The sequence below is a fragment of the Malus domestica genome, chromosome 11 (assembly GCF_042453785.1).
Source record: "Malus domestica chromosome 11, GDT2T_hap1".
NCBI lineage: Eukaryota > Viridiplantae > Streptophyta > Magnoliopsida > Rosales > Rosaceae > Malus > Malus domestica.
Genome location: NC_091671.1, coordinates 4,167,246 through 4,189,048, shown reverse-complemented (window position 1 = coordinate 4,189,048; position 21,803 = coordinate 4,167,246). Strand labels below are relative to the sequence as shown.

Sequence of the window (21,803 nt, the reverse complement as noted above, 5' to 3'; positions counted from 1 at the left end):
AAATTCTCTCTCCAGTAGGGCAATATTTTTGCCTTACGAAAAGTTTCTCATGTATAATTGCAAAAATGTCATTCTTACTACATATTTGGAGTATTATTTGTACTATTTCTCTAATAGAAGTGAGACATAAATGCGTTGACGGACCCTACTTTTATTAGAGAAATGATACAAAAAATGATACAAATAGATAATAAATATAGTATTGTTCATATAATTGAGTATATATTCTTTTTTACTTTAGATATGTGCTTACTTTCTGATTCATTTGTTCTCTAAGATGCTTTTAGGAATCTTACCCTTCCTTTAGACCTACTTCAACCCTTAGAGTAAAACTCAAATTTTAGGTTTTAAATTTACCCCAACTTGCTCCAACCTTTGGGGCAAATATGAGTTAAAACTCAAAACTCATTTCTAAGCCAAATTTAGCCCAAAATTCCATCTTGGGTTAGTGAGACAGGTCCACCATATATGTATATTTTTTTAGTTTTATATTTAAAAATTCATTGAATTCAACGGTAAATATTTAATTTGATGAAATCCAACGGTAAAAAAAAATCTAACGGCTAAAGTAATTAAAAAAAATTCTTTTATGTGTTTCATATTCTTTCATAGTGTTTCAAGAGTTTCATGGTGTCAGTTAGTGATTTTTCAATATTTATCAGAATCTAAATATTTTTAAGTTAAAAAAATGTTCATAAAATTAAATTTGAATAGTCTACATAATTTTTTCTTTTAAAAAAGTTACTTTAAGAAAAAAAATAGAAGCCTAAATTCATTCTTTAATGATTTGGAGCTAAAATTATAACCCAAAATGGTTGGAGTAAAAAAATTATTTCTGAATTAAAACCTAAATTTTTTAGACTAAAAAATTTTAGATTTTAACCCAAAAATTAAAGATGATCTTATAATCTCATATATATTTGAGGATGTATTCTTCTTTGTTTTAGACATGCGTCCCCTATACGAGTAACTCACTTTTCTATCCACACCTTATCTTTAAGCTTAAATTCTCATTCTTGCTTTCTCCATTAGGACAGTTGGATCGCAAAATAGAGCGTAGATTCCTTTCAGAATAAGTAATGGAGAATAGATTTACTTTAGTCGTGGCTCTTCTTCGTTCACTGGTTCAATTAATTGTGTTGAAAAAGAGATATTTCCAAAACACGAGCCAATAAATCACTTGACATATATAAAGCAATATATATTTTTCAGTGCTTTTTTATTTATATTATGATTCGTGATATACCGTTTTGTATTTTAAATACATTGAAAAATCTCTCGTGTTAAATTTAGTTGGTTCTAAATTTAACCCCTATACGAGCAAATCGCTTTTCTATCTACACCCCATATTTAAACTTAAATTCTCATTCTTTCTAAGAGCACCTGCGGTTTCTATCCAAATGTCTTCTACTCTATATATATGTGTGTGTGTGTCTTTCTTTGTCTATTAGGACGGTTCGAATTGTTTTCAGAAACATACATCCAGAACCCGAACTTCATGTGCAGAATTGATTCAACCATGTCAAATTCAAACCCCTTTCACCAGTTTAAAATGCATTCATTTATCTAACGAAGATTCAATACACTGATAGAAGAGAGTTTAGGATTAGGGTTTAGGCTAGATTTGATTTTGTGGAGGAATTTTTATAAATCAAATCGAAGCAGTGTTGGTGGCAGTAAAAATACATTAGAAGGTTGAAGGATAAACCCTAGATTGAAAAGAAGATGACTTTCAAATTTTTTTTTTTAACACTTTGGATGTAGTCTCTAGTTTTCAATGTTCTTTAGTTAAAATCTTATTGGTTTTCAACTTTTGATCAAAATCCCTTATTTATGTACACTTTTGCATTAATGTATGACTTTTTTTATACAAAAAATTATAATTGCAGTTGTTGATGCACAAAATCAGTGAGGACTTTGGTACAACATAAAGTGTCAGGTTTTGTGACCTTTGCTTGGTTGCTTCGGTCACTAGTGAGGATAAGTATGTAAATGAATAGAGACAGAGAAGCAAACACAAGATATACGTGGTTCGCCCAAATTGGCTACGTCCACGAAGTAGGGGAGTTCTCATTAATTGTGAAGGGTTTACACAAATACATAGGTTCAAGCTCTCCTTTTGTGAGTTCTAGTGAATAGTTTATTACAAAATGACATTAGAGATTATTGTGGGAGAATGATCCCTATTTATAGAAGAGAGTTTCTAGTTTTGTTCTGACATTGACACGTGTTGTGTTGTGATTGGCTTCTGATGTTGACACGTGTCGCGCTGTGATTGGCTTCTGATGTCGACACGTGTCGCATTGTGATTGGCCTACTGGTTGAAGGGAAGCTCTTCTGGGTCCTTGACGATATAACGTTGACCGATGCTCAGTAGTTTCAGGATTGGTCAAGAATGGTACAAACAGTGCTCCCCTAAGTTCCCGAGTGAGGGAAGCTCCTCGGTTGGGGACTTGCAAGATCCAAGCCATTGAGTAATCACGAAACTTCTAAGTACCGAAGTGTGGTATCATTTTCACGTGCCTTATCTGTCTCATATGTAGATGTGGCATATTCTCTGGAAGTCTTTTTCCTCCATCCAAGGGTGGTATCTTTAACCGATGAAGATGCACAAGGTAATGTATCAATTTCACTTGAAGCTTACTTGTAGTTTCAGGCTTGGTCAAGTGCGATACAAACCCTATAGTAGGAGTCCCCCAAGTCGTCGAGCTAGGAGATTTGTCGAATGAGGTAACAGACAAGGTAAGCAATCAGACTTACAAGCAAGCAACCTGGATCAAAGGTTCGACTTCGGCTTCCTGTTGATTGTTCTCCTTCTCCTTGTGTCGTAAATAACACCAAGGATAAGAAGAAGCAAATGGAGAAGAGATGATATGAAATACTTTTGCTTTTGAAGAAGTAACTTTCCACAGGCTTATTCTTGAACTAGGCCGGATTTGATTCAGGGTGGTAGACACTTGATCTTGAATCGGGCTTGTGATATCTTCAAGGACCGTTGGTGGCTTGATCTTTAAGGATTTGATTCAAGAGTGGTGAATCGGCACGTGCAGTTCACGACGCCTTAGTGAGTCGACTCAAGAATTTGAGGGTCAAAATAAGTCCATCAAATCTAGAGTATGATCAACCCTGATGATATGGGATACTCTTGCTGTTGACAGAATAATGAATGTGGTATGGAAAGGTGTCGTGTTGTAGTGATCTGTTTCAGCTCATCGTTGAACCTTCTGCTTCAATCTTTTGCATGGCAGAAGTGGTGTGCAACCTTTGCATTTAAATGGTCATTCAGAACATTCCTTCATAGTGACTCATCTACGCTTGACAGCTTCAGTGTAAAGAGCCACTATCTGATCAACTGTCATGAGGTATTTACCGGAGGAATTCATGACCTTGACAGCAATTGAGGATGAGTACTCGAGAGCAATGCTAAGTAAGCAACCAGGCAAAGGTCCCAGACAGTCAGTTCCAGATTGGAGGTTTGATTTCAGGTTTCGACCGACTGCTCTCTTTCTCCTTGTCCTGCAAGTGTGGACAAGGACAGGGAGAAAGCATGATATGGGATACTCTTGCTTTCGACCCTGATGATATGAGATACTCTTGTTCTTGGTGTGGCTTATTTGCTGAGGTATTATCGGGGGGAAATAAAGCTAAGTATTTCGAGAGGTTATGTTGAGGGTGTCTTCTCAAATGTGAGAAAGGGTTGAGCATTTTTGCAGGTTTGCCTGTCCGTGAAGGAGGGAGGTCGACATATATAGGGATTTCCTAATAGCAAGTAGTAATGCTATTCCCTTACCCTTCTTGGTCACAACAATATAGTAGGAGCTGCCAGTTTCACGTGTTTTAACTTTGTCAGAGCACTTTGAAAAAGTGGTATGTGGTATCTGGAAAGCTGATGTTGCGTGTGAAGATTACAGACAAACTTTTTCTAAGGAAATCTGGCTCTCGAAGTTCTGAGAGTTGTGCCTCTTCGGTTTTCGAACAAGCAATCCCGTCGGGGATCTGACTCTCGAGATTCGGAAAGCGGTGCCGCTTCGGTTTTTAAGAAAGTAATCCTGTTGGGAGTCTTTTCTCGAATGTGAGTAAAGGTTGGACGTTCTTGCCAGTCTGTCTTGCCACGGAACACGGAGGTCGACACACATAGGGACTTTCCAGTTGTCAAGCAATGGTGCTGTTCTTTTACCCTTGTGGGTAATAGTAGGGTAGCTGGAACTTCGAAATTCTTGTGCCTAAACTTTGTCAGAGATCTTTGGCAAAGTTATATATGGTACCCGAGGAGTTGATGTTGCGTGTAGAGAGTGGATGATTGAACAGTAAGATTCACGTCCTTTCTACTTCACCAGAAATCTTCAACAGAATGCCCGTAATTTCAGCAAAGCTGAGTGTGCATGTGATGCTGACAAAGCTGAAAAAACTGGTGCCTCTTCGATTTCTGAGATCGGCCCTCGTGGTCTCTGAGCAGCCCAACTTTTGAGAAAGCAAACGCCTCTTCGATTTCTAGGCAGGCGCCTCTTCGATTTCTGAAGCTCCGTCGAGTGCAGATTTTTATAGAGGTTGACATTAAGTTCCAAAACACACTTGAATCTCCACCAGTAGAAGCTTCATTCTTGCACTTCTAAGATCTTAATTTGTCCAACCTCTTCTCTCTTCAACACCTTTGAAAATGTCTGGCCCATCCGAACGTCGTTTTGATTTGAACCTTGTTGAAAAGGCAACCACGCCTTCTCCAAACAACATATGGTGCCCATCCTTCTTATCCCCTACTGGTCTTCTTACCGTTGTGGATTTCGTGATAAAGAATGATATGACTGCTGCGGTGGTGGCCAGGAACCTTCTCACTCCCAAAGATAACAGACTACTTTCCAAACGGTCTGATGAGTTGGCTGTTAAGGATTCTCTGGCTCTGAGTGTTCAGTGTGCAGGTTCTATGTCTAATATGGCCCAACGCCTATTTTCTCGAACCCGCCAAGTTGAATCATTGGCGGCTGAAGTGATAAGTCTCAAACAAGAGATTAGATGGCTCAAGCATGAGAATAAACAGTTGCACAGACTCGCGCATGACTATGCTACAAACATGAAGAGGAAGCTTGACCAGATGCAGGAATCTGATGGTCAGGCTTTACTTGATCATCAAAGGTTTGTGGGTTTGTTCCAAAGGCATTTATTGCCTTCGTCTTCTGGGGCTGTACCGCATAATGAAGCTCCAAATGATCAACCTCCAATGCCTCCTCCTTCTGGGGTTTTGTCCAGTACTGAGGCTCCAGATAACCACCCTCTGGTGCTTTCTCCTTTTGGGGCTCTACCGACTGCTGAGACTTCCCCTAAGCAACCTTTGTGAAGGCTCCCTCTTGTTTGTTTATTTTGACTCATGTATATGTACATATTTGTAGCTTATCGAAAATATTAATAAATAAGATTTGCTTCATTTCAACGTATTGTGTTAAGTACACCAAAGCCTTCTTCAGAAAGTTCTCTAAATTTTTTCTTTTGTTGAAGCTTTGTGAGTGAAGCATGTAGTTTGAGGTAGTGTTCCCTTAATTTCCCGAGTGAGGAAAACTTCTCGGTTGGAGACTTGAAAAATCCAAGTCACTGAGTGGTTGTGAGACTTCCGAGTATAGCATATGGTGGGAGTCCCCCAAGTCTTCAGACGAGGAGAGTTACCGAATGAGGTGTCTTGCTTGCTACTAATTTGTCAAAGTAACGAAGCCTTGTTTTGATGTCACACCTTCATTTATGCCTTATCCAAAAATATTTCAAGCTGGTTTTAGCTTTGCGAGGGCCCAAAATTTTTGTGTAGTCCAAAACTGCTCATTTGTTTTCAGCCAAGGAAGTGAAGGAGGGAGTTAACGTAGAGGGAGCGATAGCTCTTCAATATAACACCATTCTCTGTAGCTCAAATCACAAGGTTGTCTTCATGAAAATTGTTTCTTAGCTTGTGAACTACAACATATCCAAATTTGAGATCCATCGGAGTAGTACAACTCCAGATATTCAGGTATGATGAGTGACTGTTCATCATTTTTCTGTTAACCCGTCAGACTTATTGTGAGCTTTGAAACTTCATGTTCTCTTGTTCAGATCAACATACTTTCTTCATCGAAGTTGTTCCTCACCTTGTGAACTACAACATATCCAAATTTGAGATCCGTCGGAGTAGTACAACTCCAGATATTCAGGTATGATGAGTGACTGTTCATCATTTTTCTGTTAACCCGTCAGACTTATTGTGAGCTTCGAAACTTCATTTTCTCTTGTTCAGATCAACATACTTTCTTCATCAAAGTTGTTTCTCATCATCTCTTCCATAACATATCAAAAATTCAGAACAAACTAACGGTTGAATACTTCCAGATCTTCGAAACACCGCAGCAGCTTTGAAGCTTGCAGAAATCTGATTGTCATGTTTGGAGCTTCAATACTCTAACTTCCGTCGCTCAAATAGAAACATTTCCTTCGTGAAAGTTGTTCATCTGCTCAAGAACTATAAGATGTCCAAAATTCAGCTCCACTGAGGAAGAGCAGGAGTTGCAGAAATTTGATAGATCGAAAGAGGCGGAAGAGGGAGAGGGAGAAAAAGGCTGCTTGGGTTGGATTTTATATAATTGTATGTCTGTTTATGATAGGGATATTGCGGATGTAAAACAAAAAAATGTTTGTGCTTACTCATGTGTTGTTGTACAAGTTCAAGAGAATCTTGTTTTTGTGAACAAAATTTGTTTATTTGCCACAAGGTTTTGTGTTTGGAAAATAGTTTAATAGGTAAGGTTTATTGACTATAGATTTTTGTTTGGGTATATAGCGTGACTAGTTAAAGCTATTTTTAGGACACAAAACTTGAATTAGCTTTGCACTATCTTGATGAAGAGTGTGTGAAGCTTTTATATGTTTTGGTGTTGAAATTTTGTATTGTAGGTGAAGCTTTGGGGTTGAAGCTTGATAGGTGAAGCTTTGGTGTTGAAGGGTTGAAGCTTTATAGGTGAAGCTTTGGTGTTGAAGGGTTGAAGCTTTATAGGTGAAGCTTTTGGTGTTAAAGCTTTATAGGTGAAGCTTTGGGGTTGAAGCTTTATAGGTGAAGCTTTTGTTGGTACCATAAATTGATTTTGCTTCACACTATCTTGATGAAGATAGTGCGAAGCTTTTGAGATTGATATTTGTCCTCCATTGATGAAGCTTTTGTTAGCACCATAAATTGATTTTGTTTCACACTATCTTGATGAAGATAGTGCGAAGCTTTTGAGATTGATATTTGTCCTCCATTGATGAAGTTTTTGTTGGCAACATAAATTGATTTTGCTTCACACTATCTTGATGAAGATAGTGCGAAGCTTTTGAGATTGATATTTGTCCTCCATTGATGAAGCTTTTGTTGGCACCATAAATTGATTTTGCTTCACACTATCTTGATGAAGTTAGTGCGAAGCTTTTGAGATTGATAGTTGTCCTCCATTGATGAAGCTTTTGTTGGCACCATAAATTGATTTTGCTTCACACTATCTTGATGAAGATAATGCGAAGCTTTTGAGATTGATAGTTGTCCTCTATTGATGAAGCTTTTGTTGGTACCATAAATTGATTGTGCTTCGCACTATCTTGATGAAGATAGTGCGAAGTTTTTGAGATTGGTAGTTGAATCCCATTGATGAAGTTGCTGTGTTCCCCCTTCCCTTTTTTTTTCGGATTTTTTTTTTTTTGAAGGGGGGAATTGAAATATTTGAAATTTGGAACTCCCTAGTGTTAGAAGTTTGAAGATTTTTCATGTGAGGCTTTCTCATGGTTTGAATTTGAATTTTGAATGTCAATAGCCATGTTGAACTATATATGAGAAGAGTAAGTTTCCATTCTTTACCTTACCTTCATTTGCTCATCTTGTAGTGATTTTTTAAGACAAAGTGCTCTTTACTTGAGAGGGATTCTGGCATTGCTTTGTTGTACCATCTTCAGGTTAGTAGTCTTCTCCACTAGATCGGATGTTTTCATTCTTGTTGAATTGTTTGAGTGTTCATGTATTTTGTTAAGAACATAATGAACTAGTTGAGTTTTTCTTCATGCCCTATGAGATTCCTTATGTTTTGATCCTTCATGTAGTGATAGAGTTTGTTTCTGTTTGTTGTAGATGTCGGAGTCTGGAAGTCTTAGTGATGAGGGCTCCCCTAGCTCTAGCTCTAGGTTTGAGCCTGCCATGTCAGGGTCTTCATGGCCTTTGTTAGAGTCTGGTATGAAAAAAACGTTGGATGATCCTCACAATTGTCAAACCTTAGTCAATATTGGTTATTCCTCCATGCTAATGGGTGAGGGGGTTGTTTGTGACGCCATACCCATATTTCGCTCTGTGTTCACAGCGGACCATTTAGAAAATAACTTGTTAGATAGCAAAAAGTATCTTGAGGCCCTAAGGCGATCATGTAGTATCCCCCGTAGTGTAGGAATAAGTTTGGTGCGTTGTGAAGAATTACCTTCTGAGCCGCCCAAGGGTCACCCAGACATTAGTGACCTTGGGGGTAAATTTACCTTTGCATCCGTGGTTGCAACGGATGCTGTCTTTTATTGGTTATGCACCTGGACAACTCAACCCTGGTTTCTGGGATACCTTGATCGGGTTTTATATTATTTGGATGAAGTGTGGATTAGATAAGCATTCCTTCCATCAGTGGCGCGACTGTTATAAGATGCGCCCGGTGAAAGCATGTACTGGTTATGCCGAATGTGCATGTCAGAGCGAGAGAGAGCGTGTTATCTCTGATAAGAGAAAGGCGTACTGCACATGGAAGAAATGTTGGTGCTTTCTTTATAATGATTGGAAGCATGCTAAGGGTGTCACGCCTGAGCGACGTGTTCCTACTCACTTCCAGACTGTAGGTTGTAATGTATCCATTTTCTCATTATTTGCTATTGTTGTGATTTTCTCTTGCTTCTAAGATTTTTCTTCATGCAGTGACACGAGGCACCATCAAACTCTCCGGACATGAGCTAGCTGATGTAGAGAAAGTGCTGAGGGTGCCCAAAGAAGATAGACACTTGGGTAAGCTACGACCCTTGTTTCGAAAGTACGGTTTCCAGCCCTTAGTTTCCGAGTGCCAGAGACGAGCGAGTAAGTTGTATCCTTCACTTGATCCTTGTTCTTCCCTTTTTTTTTTTTTTTTTTTTGTTATAGATATATAATGTGGTATTCTTTACTTTGATTTTCCTTGTTCAGTGGAGAAGGTGGGTAAGAAAGTGGAGACTAGCACCAAGAAAATGAGAGTGCCCATGTTAGTTCATTCAGAAGACATCCTGTTTCACAAGGAAGCTCGCAAGCACCGAGTGAGACCAATCATTAAAACTAAGTCTTGAGAAGAAGTTCTCAAGGTGGCTACCTCGAAGAAAGCTGAAGCTGAGGTCATTGGATGTGCTGCTGCCATAGTTGTCGGGGAAGATAGGCGATTGCTGCCTCCTCTTCCTACTATTAATCCCATCTTTCCTCCAGTTAGGGAGCACATTGGGCAGAAAGGTGATCCTAGTTCTAGCAGCGAGGGTAAAGATAAGGAAGAGGTTGGCAGTGTCCCTTGGAAGGATTTGAAGGTTGCCATGCGGCCAAAGGACTTTGGGTATATCAACAATTGCCTGGCAGGGCATCGATTCACTTTTGATGAGCTCGGAGAGCCCTTAGCTAAAGATGAATCGGATTGCGACCGGATGTTGAAGCTGTCTTCATATGTGAGTATTACTTTGTCATTTCCTTGTTTTCTCCTCTTTATTAGCATTATTTTAGTAACGATGATCGTCTTGTCATGCAGGTCATGGCTGAGTATCATGACAGACTGCGAGAGGCTGAGCGGTGCAAGGTGAAATTGAAAGAGAATAAGCAGCTTGTGAATGATGCCAGGAAGACGAGCAAAGCTTTGGCTGAGGCCATCTAAGTCAAGGATCAACATTTTGAGAGTTTGAAGAGGCGGAATGGTGAGAACTTGAGACTTAAGGTACAGTTGGAGGCGACTAAGAAACAGTTGGAGACAACTATGCTCGAGGTTTCCAAGGTTAAAGGGGAGTTGGATAGTGCCTTGGTTGAGGTTTCTGAGTTGAAGAGTAGTATCCCGACTGAGAATGAAGCTGCTGTGAAGGAGTTCTTGGGTTCCCAGGCCTTTCTCCATGTCCTTAGACCTTGCTGTATCCGGGAAGTTCACTTTGAAAAAAAAGAAGTGGATGGCCGTCCTTGATCGTTATGATGATGGAAGCGTTCTTCGAAAATACCGTGAAGAAATAGATGAGCATCATCGAAAAGGTGAAATTTTCGACCTTGCAGTTTATTCTAGCAGTGCAAATGAGTCTGGCGATGAGGCTAGTGCTGATGAGCAAAGTCATCCGGGTGATGATGAGTTTGGAGATGCAGAAAATGGCGGTAGGACTCAGAGTGATATGATCAAGGGTTCAACCTCAGATAAGGATGACTAGAAGTGTTTTCACTTTCTGCATGTACTCTACCTGCACTAGTTTGTTGTTTGTATGGCATGTGCCATGTTATAAGCCTGAGAGTTTTTTTTGTTTTGCATGTTTATGAGTGTTTGCATTATCAAGCAAGTGTTTGTATTATCAAGCTTCAAGTGTTTGCCCTATCATTGATGAATGTTTGGCTATGTTTGCATAGATCCTTTGTATAGTCTTGTTGACACATACTTAGATTTTATTTTGTATTGGAAACATTTGCGTTGAAGCTTCAACACTTGAGTGTTTCATTGCTCAGAATGTAAAAGAGTTTAGGGCCGAGTTGGCTAAATCACCTCTTTATTGAATTCATACCAAATGGTCTTTGTTACATAGGATGCCGAACGGCTGTAGCTTAACACTTGTACAATGTGAGTTTATTTATAATAGTACTTCAAGTGGTCAGCATTCCATGGATGGCCAAGGGTCTTACCGTCGGAGCTTTTGAGCTTGTAGGAGCCATGGCGGGTGATGCCGACGACCTCGAACAGTCCGTCCCAGTTAGGACTGAGTGTTCCTTCACTCGGGACTCTATCACAGAGTAATCTTTTCTTCAGTAGCCAGTCTCCCACTTTGAAAGAGTGAGGTTTGACCCCTGAGTCATAGTAGTTGGAGATGCGCTGCTTGTAGGCGACATTCCTCAGGTGAGCCTGATTTCTGTGTTCCTCGACTAGATCCAGGTTGAGGGTGAGTTGTTTGTCGTTCTCACTCTGCATGTAGTTCTGGATTCGGTATGTTGCTTGCTCAAGCTTAACCGGGACAACTGCTTCTGTACCAAAAGCAAGTGAGAATTGAGTTTCTCCTGTGGAAGTTCGATATGAAGTGCGGTATGACCAAAGAACTTGGGGTACGAATTCTGGCCAACAACCTTTAGCTTTGTCCAAGCTAGTTTTCAGAGTGCACTTGATTATTTTGTTAACGGCCTCGACTTGTCCATTAGACTGGGGATGGGCTGGAGAGGCAAAACATAAGTTGATGTTGAACTTAGAGCAGAACATCCTGAACTTCTTGTTGTCGAACTGCCGCCCATTGTCCGTGACTATCGCATTGGGAATGCCAAATCTGCAGAGGATGTTCTTCCATACAAAGTCTTCTATTTTTGCCTCAGTAATGGTTGCCAAGGGTTCTACTTCAGCCCACTTTGTGAAGTAGTCAACTGCAACGATTGCATAGCGGACCTTGCCTTTCCCTACAGGCATTGGGCCGATCAAATCAAGTCCCCATTGGGCGAAGGGCCAAGGGCTGATCATAGGAGTGAGCGACTCGGGAGGGGAGTGAGGGATAGTTGCGTAACGTTGACACTTATCACATGAGCGAGATATTCTGATGGCATCTTGGTGGAGTGTTGGCCAATAGTATCCTTGGCGAAAAGTCTTGTGTGCTAGGGATCGAGACCCAGCATGATCTCCACAGACTCTTTCATATATTTCCTGAAGGACAATTTCTGCCTCCGCAGGTGTAAGGCATCTTAGGTATGGCAGGGTAAAACCGCGCTTGTAGAGTTGGTCATTAATGATCAGGTAACGGGCAAACTTGTATCGAATCTGCTTAGCTTGGACTTTGTCATTTGGGAGGGTGCCATGAGCGAGGAATTTATAAATTGGGGTGATCCAACTATCTCCTTGTTGTAAATTGCACACTTCTGCGACCATGGTGCTTGGTGCTGCCAATAATTTAACATGAATTTTTCTCCCAATCTTGTCTTCCACTGCCGAGGTGAGGCGAGCCAAAGCGTCTGCATGACTGTTTGTCGCTCGAGGAACCTGGGTGATCTGGTAGTGGAAGTGCTTGAGCAAAAGTCGTGTTTGCGCAAAATATGCTGCCATGGAGCTATCCTTAGCATCAAAGTTGTTCGTGACTTGGTTGACCACTAATTGGGAGTCACTGAAGATATCAATTTGTTTAACCCCAAGGTGCTTGGCCAAACGTAAGCCTGCTAGAAGGGCTTCGTATTCGGCCTCGTTGTTCGATGCCTTGAATTTGAAACGAATAGCGTATTCTATCGCCACTTTGTCGGGGGTAATGAGGATTAATCCTGCTCCGCAACCCTGTTGGTTGGATGAGCCATTAACATACAGATTCCATGCTGGGGTTGTTGATTCTATCTTCTGAGCTTCCGATGGTAATGAAGCTACTGCTTCAAGTGTAGAAGCAATGTCAACATGATATGTAAAGTTGGCGATGAAATCTGCTACTGCTTGACCCTTTTCGGCTGGTTTTGGTTGGTAGGAAATGTCAAACTCACCCAATGCTATCGCCCATTTGATCATTCGCCCAGACGTGTCAGGGCTTTGGAGTATCTGTCGAAGAGGGTGATTGGTAAGCACGATGATGACGTGTGCTTGGAAATAAGGGTGAAGTTTTCGAGCAGACATGACCAATGCTAGAGCTAATTTCTCAATGTTGGAGTATCGTGTCTCCGCATCTTGTAGGGCCTTGCTAGCGTAGTAGACGGGCCGTTCGACACCACTGTCCTTTCGAATAAGAACAGAACTGACTGCTGAGGCCGAAACCGATAGATAGATAATGAGAGTCACCAACTTCTGGTTTGGAGAGCAGATGGGCTTTACTCATGTACTCTTTGAGGTTCCTGAATGCCATGGCACATTCCTCCGTCCATGTAATGTACTTCTTATTTCCCTTGAGTGCTTTGAAGAAAGGAGCACATCTGTATGTGGCCTTAGAGATGAATCTGGTTAAGGCTGCCACATTGCCAGTAAGGCTTTGGATGTCTTTTGAAGTTACTGGCTCTTTCATGTCGAGGATTGCTTTGATCTTTTCGGGGTTAGCTTCAATGCCTCGTTGGCTAATCATGAAGCCTAAGAATTTTCCAAAGCCCACGCCGAAGGCACATTTGTTGGGGTTCAACCTCATTCGATACCTCTTCATAATGGTGAAGGTTACATATAGGTTGGTGATATGCTGGTCGGCATGTTTGCTCTTGACTAACATATCGTCAACATAAACTTCCATGCTCTTCCCGATTTGTTCAGTAAACATTGAATTAGCTAGCCTCTGATAAGTTGCACCTGCATTCTTTAGACCGAAGGGCATAACTTTGTAGCAATATAGTCATCTGTCAGTAGTGAAGGCTATGTGTTCTTGGTCTGAGGGGTTCATGAGGATTTGGTTGTATCCTGAATAAGCGTCCATGAAGCTCAAGAGCTCACACCCTACCGTAGAGTCTATAAGTCTATCAATGAGAGGAAGAGGGAAACTATCCTTCGGGCATCCTTTGTTTAGGTCGGTGTAGTCGACACACATTCTCCACAAGACCTTTTGAAGCAAAAGACTTTCCTTGGTCGGATTTTTCTTAACAAGGACAACATTTGCTACCTATGTTAGGTAATTGACTTCACGGACGAAGCCTATGTCCTTGAGTTTTTCAACTTCTGCTTTCATCGCCTCGTATCGTTCAACATCATAAGATCTTCGCTTCTGTTTTACTGGTTTGGTCTTGGGATCAATACTCAAGCGGTGACAGATGATATCGGGAGAGATGCCCGGTATATCTTTATATGACCAAGCGAAGACCTCGGCGTTCTCTTGCAAAAAGGAGATCAACGACAACCGAAGGGGTGGTGACAAAGTGGTGCCAATCTTCACCATGCGATCTAGATGGTCTTTGGAGATAGAGACATTCTCTAACTCTTCAGCGGGTTGTGCTTGCTGGGTGAAGGAGTCATCTCGAGGGTCGTCGGGTTGACTGTTGCCATCATGAAGATCCATGTTGGCTTCATCTGGACTGGTCTTTACTACTTGGTTATGTATAAATAGGGTCTCATTGGGGACATGCAGGTGTTGTTGCTTAACTGAAGTGTTGTAACATGATCGAGCACTAAGTTGATCTCCCCTGATGTATCCATTGCCGAAAGGGGTTGGAAACTTCATCAACAACATATGTGTGGATACCATGGCCTTAAGATCATTGATGCATGTGCACCCAAAGATGACATTGTATTCCGTCGGGCAATTGACTACTAGGAAGTTAGTGGTAATAGTAGTTGTGTAGGGGCCTGTACCAATGGTGAGGGGTAAATGTATACTCCCTAAAGGTTGTACGATATCGCCAGAGAAGCTTATCAGAGGAGAAATCGAGCGATCGAGCAAGTGTTCAGCTACATTAAGTGCCTTGAAAGCTTCAGCAAACATGATATTGACTGAAGCACCTGTGTCTATCAGGATTCGTTTCACATCAAAATTTGCTATGTGAGCCTCCACGATCAGCGGGTCGTTGTGAGGGTAGATGATACCTCTTTCTTCCTCGGGGTAGAAACATATTGAATCCCAGTTAGGCTTTTGATACTTGCCTCCCCTGATGTCTTCCACGTGAAACACTTGATGGCCAGGTCTCAAAGTTCGTTCACTATTTTTCATGGTCCTATTGGAAGATTCAGACATGGGTGTGCCACCGCTTATGGAATATATCACATTCACCTGGCGTTGGTTACGGTTATCCCTTGGAGGGTGAAGGAGAAACTGATCAATTTTTTCCTTCACGGGCCAAAGCTTCAATATGATCACGGAGGATGATGCATTTCTCGCCATCATGGCCATTATACTCGTGGTAGCAACAAAACATGCATGTGTTCTTCGTGGACTTGTAATCTGGCTGTCTTGGCTTTGGTTTTGGTATCAAATGAGCTATACTGGGGTAGATGGCCGCGCATGTAGCGTTCAAAGGTGTGTATGTCTCATACCTCGGGGTAGGGCCTGTCTTGACACGTGATTGGCCCACTGCATTGACTGCCTGGGGACGGGCGTTATTGTGACGATATCCTGAGTTATCGCGATAGTGCCCCTTATTCTTTTTATTAAAATGAGATTGGTGAGGATGGAAATCTTTCCTTTTGCCCTGGGATTGATATGTCTGCTGACTTAGCGAAGTATTAAATGAGGCAGGGGGTGTGCTGCTACCATTTGGAAGGTTGAGGTCTTCTCATTCTGTTGGATCTGGCCTCCACTCCCTACTTGTTGATAAGGGGTGACTGTAGGGGGTTTCCCTTGATATGTCCTTGCCTTGGCGGAGGCATGGTTGTAAGCTTGTGCCATCACCTCAGAGTAAGTCTTCCAAGTGTTGGCATTGATCATGTACTTGAAGAAACAGTCACGTAAGCCTGCCATGAAGGCCTTGAGGGCGGTTTTGTCATCTTCCTCAGCGCAGCGAAAATACTCATGGTTGAAGCGACCAGCCTACTTTCGTAATGACTTGTCCGGCTTCTGGCGAATAGTGTACAAGTCATCTGCAAAATGCAAGCGATCGGTCTGGAAGATGTGTTGAGAGACAAACAGCTTCCTCAACTCTTCAAATAAGTCTACTGTCTCAGGTGAAAGACGACAATACCAGTTTAAAGCTCCGCCAGAGAGAGTGGAGAGGAAGAGAAGGCACCGTTCTTCGTCGGTGTGTCTCCAGTATACCATGGTAGACTCAAAGAGGTTAAGGTGTTCAATCGGGTCTTCCCTTCCAGTATAGAGTTGTAAGTCAAGCTTCTGCTTTGTCTTTGCTTGGAGGGGGGTGTTGAGGATCCTTCTTGTGAGGGGGCCAGGCCTGGGTTGGTTCCAGTCAGGTATCTCGGCTTGACGTTCAGCCTTCAACTTGTTTACTTCTTCCAGGAGCTGTAGGACAAAGGGGTCTTGAGTGGAGTCGTGCCCCACTGAAGTTTTCTTCCGTAAGTCCTCATCGCCTCTTGTAAGTAAGAAAGTTTGATCAAGATAGCGTGATTTTTCCTTGGACTCGCCACACTGACTCCTAGAGTAAGTATGTCGGAATATTTCCGAGTCCCCTGTACCTTCATGTTCTTCTGGGACTTGTTGCCCATTCCCTAGATTGGCTGCTGGCCTGGGTCGTGGAAGAGGACCGAGTCTTTCAGAAACTCTTGGGTCATTGATCTTCGAGCTTATGTGGATGAGATTCTCTCGACGTTGCTTTAGGAAATCTCGACAATCGCGATAGACGGCTTTTGATCCTTCCACTCCCTCTGTGAAGAGGTGCTTTCCTCTACTTCTTCTGCTTCGGGTTGAAGCAGCTGGGTTGAGAGAAGTCTCTTGTTGATTATCACATTGATGTGTAGCTCGATCCCTATCAGGGATGTCCGTGTTGGATATCGGTGACCCTCCGTGTTGGGGGGCATTCAGATGATTGTTGACCTCAACAGGGGCGACGAGCTTGTGTGTTTGAGCATGCCTAGCCTTGTGAAGCATCTCGAAAAGCTTTTCATATTGTTCCTGGAGGACCTCATTCTTCATCGCTATCTTGTTGTTCTGAACCTCTAGCTCATCGACTTTAGCTTGAAGAGTAACTCTATTTTCTTCCTGCTTTCGTTGCTTCATACTAGGTCCAAGGGGGGTGTCATTCTATGTGCTATGGCTTCTTTCGCTCCCCATGTCGGAGAGAGATGCTTGGCAAAAAAAAAGTGTACAAGCGGTGGAAACCAGCTTGACAAAGCTGAAGATAGTGGGAATAAGTGTCGTTCCCACAGACGGCGCCAAATGTTGATGCACAAAATCAGTGAGGACTTTGGTACAACAAAAAGTGTCAGCTTTTGTGACCTTCGCTTGGTTGCTTCGGTCACTAGTGAGGATAAGTATGTAAATGAATAGAGATAGATAAGCAAACACAAGATATACGTGGTTCACCCAGATTGGCTACGTCCACGGAGTAGGGGAGTTCTCATTAATTGTGAAGGGTTTACACAAATACATAGGTTCAAGCTCTCCTTTTGTGAGTTCTAGTGAATAGTTTATTACAAAATGACATTAGAGATTATTGTGGGAGAATGATCCTTATTTATAGAAGAGAGTTTCTAGTTTTGTTCTGACATTGACACGTGTCGTGTTGTGATTGGCTTCTATGTTGACACTTGTTGCGCTGTGATTGGCTTCTGATGTCGACACGTGTCGCATTGTGATTGGCCTCCTGGTTGAAGGGAAGCTCTTCTGAGTCATTGACGGTATAACGTTGACCGGTGCTCAGTAGTTTCGGGATTAGTCAAGTATGGTACAAACAGCAATTATTTATATTTATGAAAAAAATATTATAACATGTGATTTAAAATATTAAAGATAGTTAAGCTTTTAAAAATCACATCATCATAATCTTCACCATCATCAATATCAGCCTTCAAACCCAGGCCATAACTGTAACATCCCACATCGTCCAGGAGAGTGGATCATGTAAGCCTTATATGTATATTCACATCTCTACCTAGCACGAGGCTTTTTGGGAGCTCACTGGCTTCGGGTTCCGTAAGAACTCCGAAGTTAAGCGAGAATAGGCTAGAGCATTCCCAAGATGGGTGACTCACTGAGAAGTTGCACGTGAGTTCTCAGAAACAAAATCGTGAGGGTGTGGTAGGGGCCCAAAGAGGACAATATCCTGCTATGGTGGAGTCAGGCCCGGGATATGATGGCTGCCCGGGCCGGGATGTGACAATTTGGTATCAGAGCCAATCCCTGACCGGAAGTGTGCCGATGAGGACATCGGGCCCCTAAGGGGGTGGATTGTAACATCTCACATTGCACATAGGAGTGGATCTTGTAAGCCTTATATGTATATTCTCATCTCTACCTAGCACGATGTCTTTTGGGAGCTCACTGGCTTCGGGTTCCGTAGGAACTCTGAAGTTAAGCGAGAATAAGCCAGAGCATTCATAGGATAGGTGACCCACTAGGAAGTTGCACGTGAGTTCCCAGAAACAAAATCGTGAGGGTGTGGTAGGGACTTAAAGCGGACAGTATCATGCTATGGTGGAGTCGGGCCCGGGATGTGATGGCTGCCTGGGCCGGGATGTGACAATTTGGTATCAGAGCCAATCCCTGACCGGAAGTGTGCCGATGAGGACGTCGGGCCCCTAAGGGGGTGGATTGTAACATCTCACATCGCCCATAGGTGTAGATCATGTAAGCCTTATATGTATATTCTCATCTCTACCTAGCACGATGCCTTTTGGGAGCTCACTGGCTTCGGGTTCCATAGGAACTCCGAAGTTGAGCGAGAATGGGCCAGAGCATTCACATGATGGGTGATCCACTAGGAAGTTGCTCGTGAGTTCCCATAAACAAAACCGTGAGGGTGTGGTAGGGGCCCAAAGCGGACAATATCGTGTTACGGTGGAGTTGGGCCCGGGATGTGGTCGCTGCCCGGGCTCGTAATAAATTAACTAGTAGGCTAGAAAGAAGGCTTGTCAAAAACTTAAAAACCAATACATGTTATAAATAGGCAAAAGTTGGAGAGATAATCCTTGCTAGGGACAGGAGCGAAACGGGCTCAAAGTATCACATTGTTTAGTTTCGTAACTATAACACAAAAGGATTGCATGTAAAGAGAGGAAATGAGAGATACTGATATTATTTCTTTCATTTCTTTTCTTTGTTGTGTATTGTGATCACACACGGAGTGCTCTTTATATAGAGCCACATCTGTGAAGGTTTACAAAGTGAAATCATTGCCTTTTGGAAAAGTTCATACAACAATAATAATACAACTATTTCCAAGTCTTTCTTACTATTAGCTAAAGCATGTGGGAATCTTACTATTAGCATGGGGGCATACATTCCCACAATTTACAACACTCCCCATTAGATGCCCACATATCAACATCATATATTCTTTTTTACTTCAGATATGTGCTTACTTTCTGATTCATTTGTTCTCTAAGATGCTTTTAGGAATCTTACCCTTCCTTTAGACCTACTTCAACCCTTAGAGTAAAACTCAAATTTTAGGTTTTAAATTTACCCCAACTTGCTCCAACCTTTGGGGAAAATATGAGTTAAAACTCAAAACTCATTTCTAGGCCAAATTTAGTCCAAAATTTCATATTGGGTTAGTGAGGCAAGTCCACCATATATGTATATTTTTTTTAGTTTTATATTTATAAATTCAACGGTAAATATCTAATTTGATGAAATCCAACGGTAAAAAAAAAATTCTAACGGTCCAAATTTAAATCCAACAGCTAAAGTAATTAAAAAAAATTCTTTTATGTGTTTCATATTCTTTCATAATGTTTCACGAGTTTCATGGTGTCTGTTAGTGATTTTTCAGTATTTGGCAGAATCTAAATATTTTTAAGTTAAAATGTTCATAAAATTAAATTTGAACAGTATACATAATTTTTTCTTTTAAAAAAGTTCCTTTAAGAGAGAAAAAAAAAACCTAAATTCATTCTTTAATGATTTGGAGCTAAAATTTTAACCCAAAATGGTTAGAGTAAAAAAATTATTTCTAAGTTAAAACCTAAATTTTTTAGACTAAAAAATTTTAGATTTTAACTCAAAAATTAAAAATGATCTTATAATCTCATATATATTTGAGGATATATTCTTCTTTGTTTTAGACATGTGTCCCCTATACGTGTAACTCACTTTTCTATCCACACCTTATCTTTAAGCATAAATTCTCATTCTTTCTTTCTCCATTAGGATAGTTGTATCGCAAAATAAAGCGTAGATTCCTTTCATAATAAGTAATGGAGAATAGATTTACTTTAGTCGTGGCTCTTCTTCGTTCACTGGTTCAATTGTGTTGAAAAAGAGATACTTTCGAAACACGAGCCGATAAATCACTTGACATAAATAAAGCAATATATATTTTGGCGTAATCGGATAAATGGTCTATGTGGTCATAAGGTATTCAGATGATAGCCCTTGTGTTAAAAAAATTCGGATTTAAACCCCTGTGGTCATAGTCTGTTAGGATTTAAACCCATGTGGTCTAAGTCTGTTAGGATTTATGCCCTTCTGTTAAATAATGCTGATGTACCTGCCACATATATGCCACGTGGCTGCCAAATGTCTGCCACGTGGCAAAAATAATAATTTTTTTTTTTTTAAAAACCTGAATTTTTACAAAAAAAAAAACCCAGATCTGCAAGAAGAAGAAGAAGAAGGAAGAGGGAGAGGGAGGAGGGTCGCGCGGGGAGAGGGCTCCGGCGAGGGGGGGAGCTGGTCTCCGGCGGGAAGAAGAAGAAGAAGAAGAAGAAGAAAGAGGAAGAGGGAGAGGGAGGAGGGTCGCGCGGGGAGACCGGCGAGGGGGGAGCTCGTCTCCGACGGGAAGAAGAAGAAGAAGGAAGAAGGAGAGGGAGGAGGGTCGCGCGGGTAGAGGGCTCCGGCGGGGGGGGGGGGGAGCTGGTCTCCGGCGGGAAGAAGAAGAAGAAGGAGAAGAAGTCCAGCCGGAGGGGGGGGAACGGGCGGAGGGTAGGGGGAGCTTGTTCTTCTTCTGCAGATCTGGGTTTTTTTTTTCTTTTTTTTTGTAAAAATTCAGGTTTAAAAAAAATTATTATTTTTGCCACGTGGCAGACATTTGGCAGCCACGTCAGCATTATTTAACAGAATGGCATAAATCCTAACAGACTTAGACCACAGGGGTTTAAATCCGAATTTTTTTACCACATGGGCTATCATCCGAATACCTTATGACCACGGGGACCATTTATCCGATTAGGCCTATATATTTTTCAGTGTTTTTTTATTGGTATTATAATACGTGATATACCGTTTTATATTTTAAATACATTAAAAAATCTCTCGTGTTGAATTTAATTGGTTCTAAATTTAACCCCTATATGAGCAACTCGCTTTTCTATCTACACCCCATATTTAAACTTAAATTCTCATTCTTTCTAAGAGCACCTGCCGTTTCTATCCAAATGTCTTCTACTCTATATATATGTGTGTGTGTGTCTTTCTTTCTCTATTAGGACGGTTCGAATTGTTTTCAGAAACATACATCCAGAACCCGAACTTCATGTGCAGAATTGATTCAACCATGTCAAATTCAAACCCCTTTCACCCGTTTAAAATGCATTCATTTATCTAACGAAGATTCAATACACTGATAGAAGAGAGTTTAGGATTAGGGTTTAGGCTAGATTTGATTTTGTGGAGGAATTTTTATAAATCAAATCGAAGCAGTGTTGGTGGCGGTAAAAATACATTTGAAGGTTGAAGGATAAACCCTAGATTGAAAAGAAGATGACTTTCAATTTTTTTTTTTTTTTAACACTTTGGATGCAGTCTCTAGTTTTCTATGTTCTTTAGTTGAAATCTTATTGGTTTTCAACTTTTGATCAAAATCCCTTATTTATGTACACTTTTGTATTAATGTATGATATTTTTTTATACAAAAATTTATAATTGCAGTTATCTATATCTATGAAAAAAATATTATAACATGTGATTTAAAATATTAAAGATAGTTAAGCTCTTAAAAATCACATCATCATAATCTTCACCATCATCAATATCAGCCTTCAAACCCAGGTCATAACTGTAACATCCCACATCGTCCAGGGGAGTGGATCATGTAAGCCTTATATGTATATTCACATCTTTACCTAGCACGAGGCCTT

The 21,803-nt window shown here is 41.1% G+C and overlaps 2 protein-coding genes across 2 annotated transcripts; both read left to right on the top strand.

The window, feature by feature from the left end:
• The first annotated feature begins 8,107 nt into the window (after positions 1-8,107).
• Positions 8,108-10,103, top strand: LOC139189260 (uncharacterized). The gene is made up of 5 exons (XM_070807851.1): positions 8,108-8,207; positions 8,927-9,082; positions 9,188-9,294; positions 9,340-9,687; positions 9,768-10,103. Exons 1-5 carry the CDS (start codon positions 8,108-8,110, stop codon positions 9,888-9,890), a joined length of 834 nt encoding a protein of 277 aa, XP_070663952.1. The 3' UTR covers positions 9,891-10,103.
• Positions 10,104-20,062: 9,959 nt separating this feature from the next.
• On the top strand, positions 20,063-20,722 carry LOC139189259 (UPF0329 protein ECU02_0060-like). The gene is made up of 3 exons (XM_070807850.1): positions 20,063-20,082; positions 20,319-20,649; positions 20,717-20,722. The coding sequence occupies exons 1-3, from the start codon at positions 20,063-20,065 to the stop codon at positions 20,720-20,722; spliced, it is 357 nt and encodes a 118-aa protein (XP_070663951.1).
• The last annotated feature ends 1,081 nt before the right edge of the window (positions 20,723-21,803 follow it).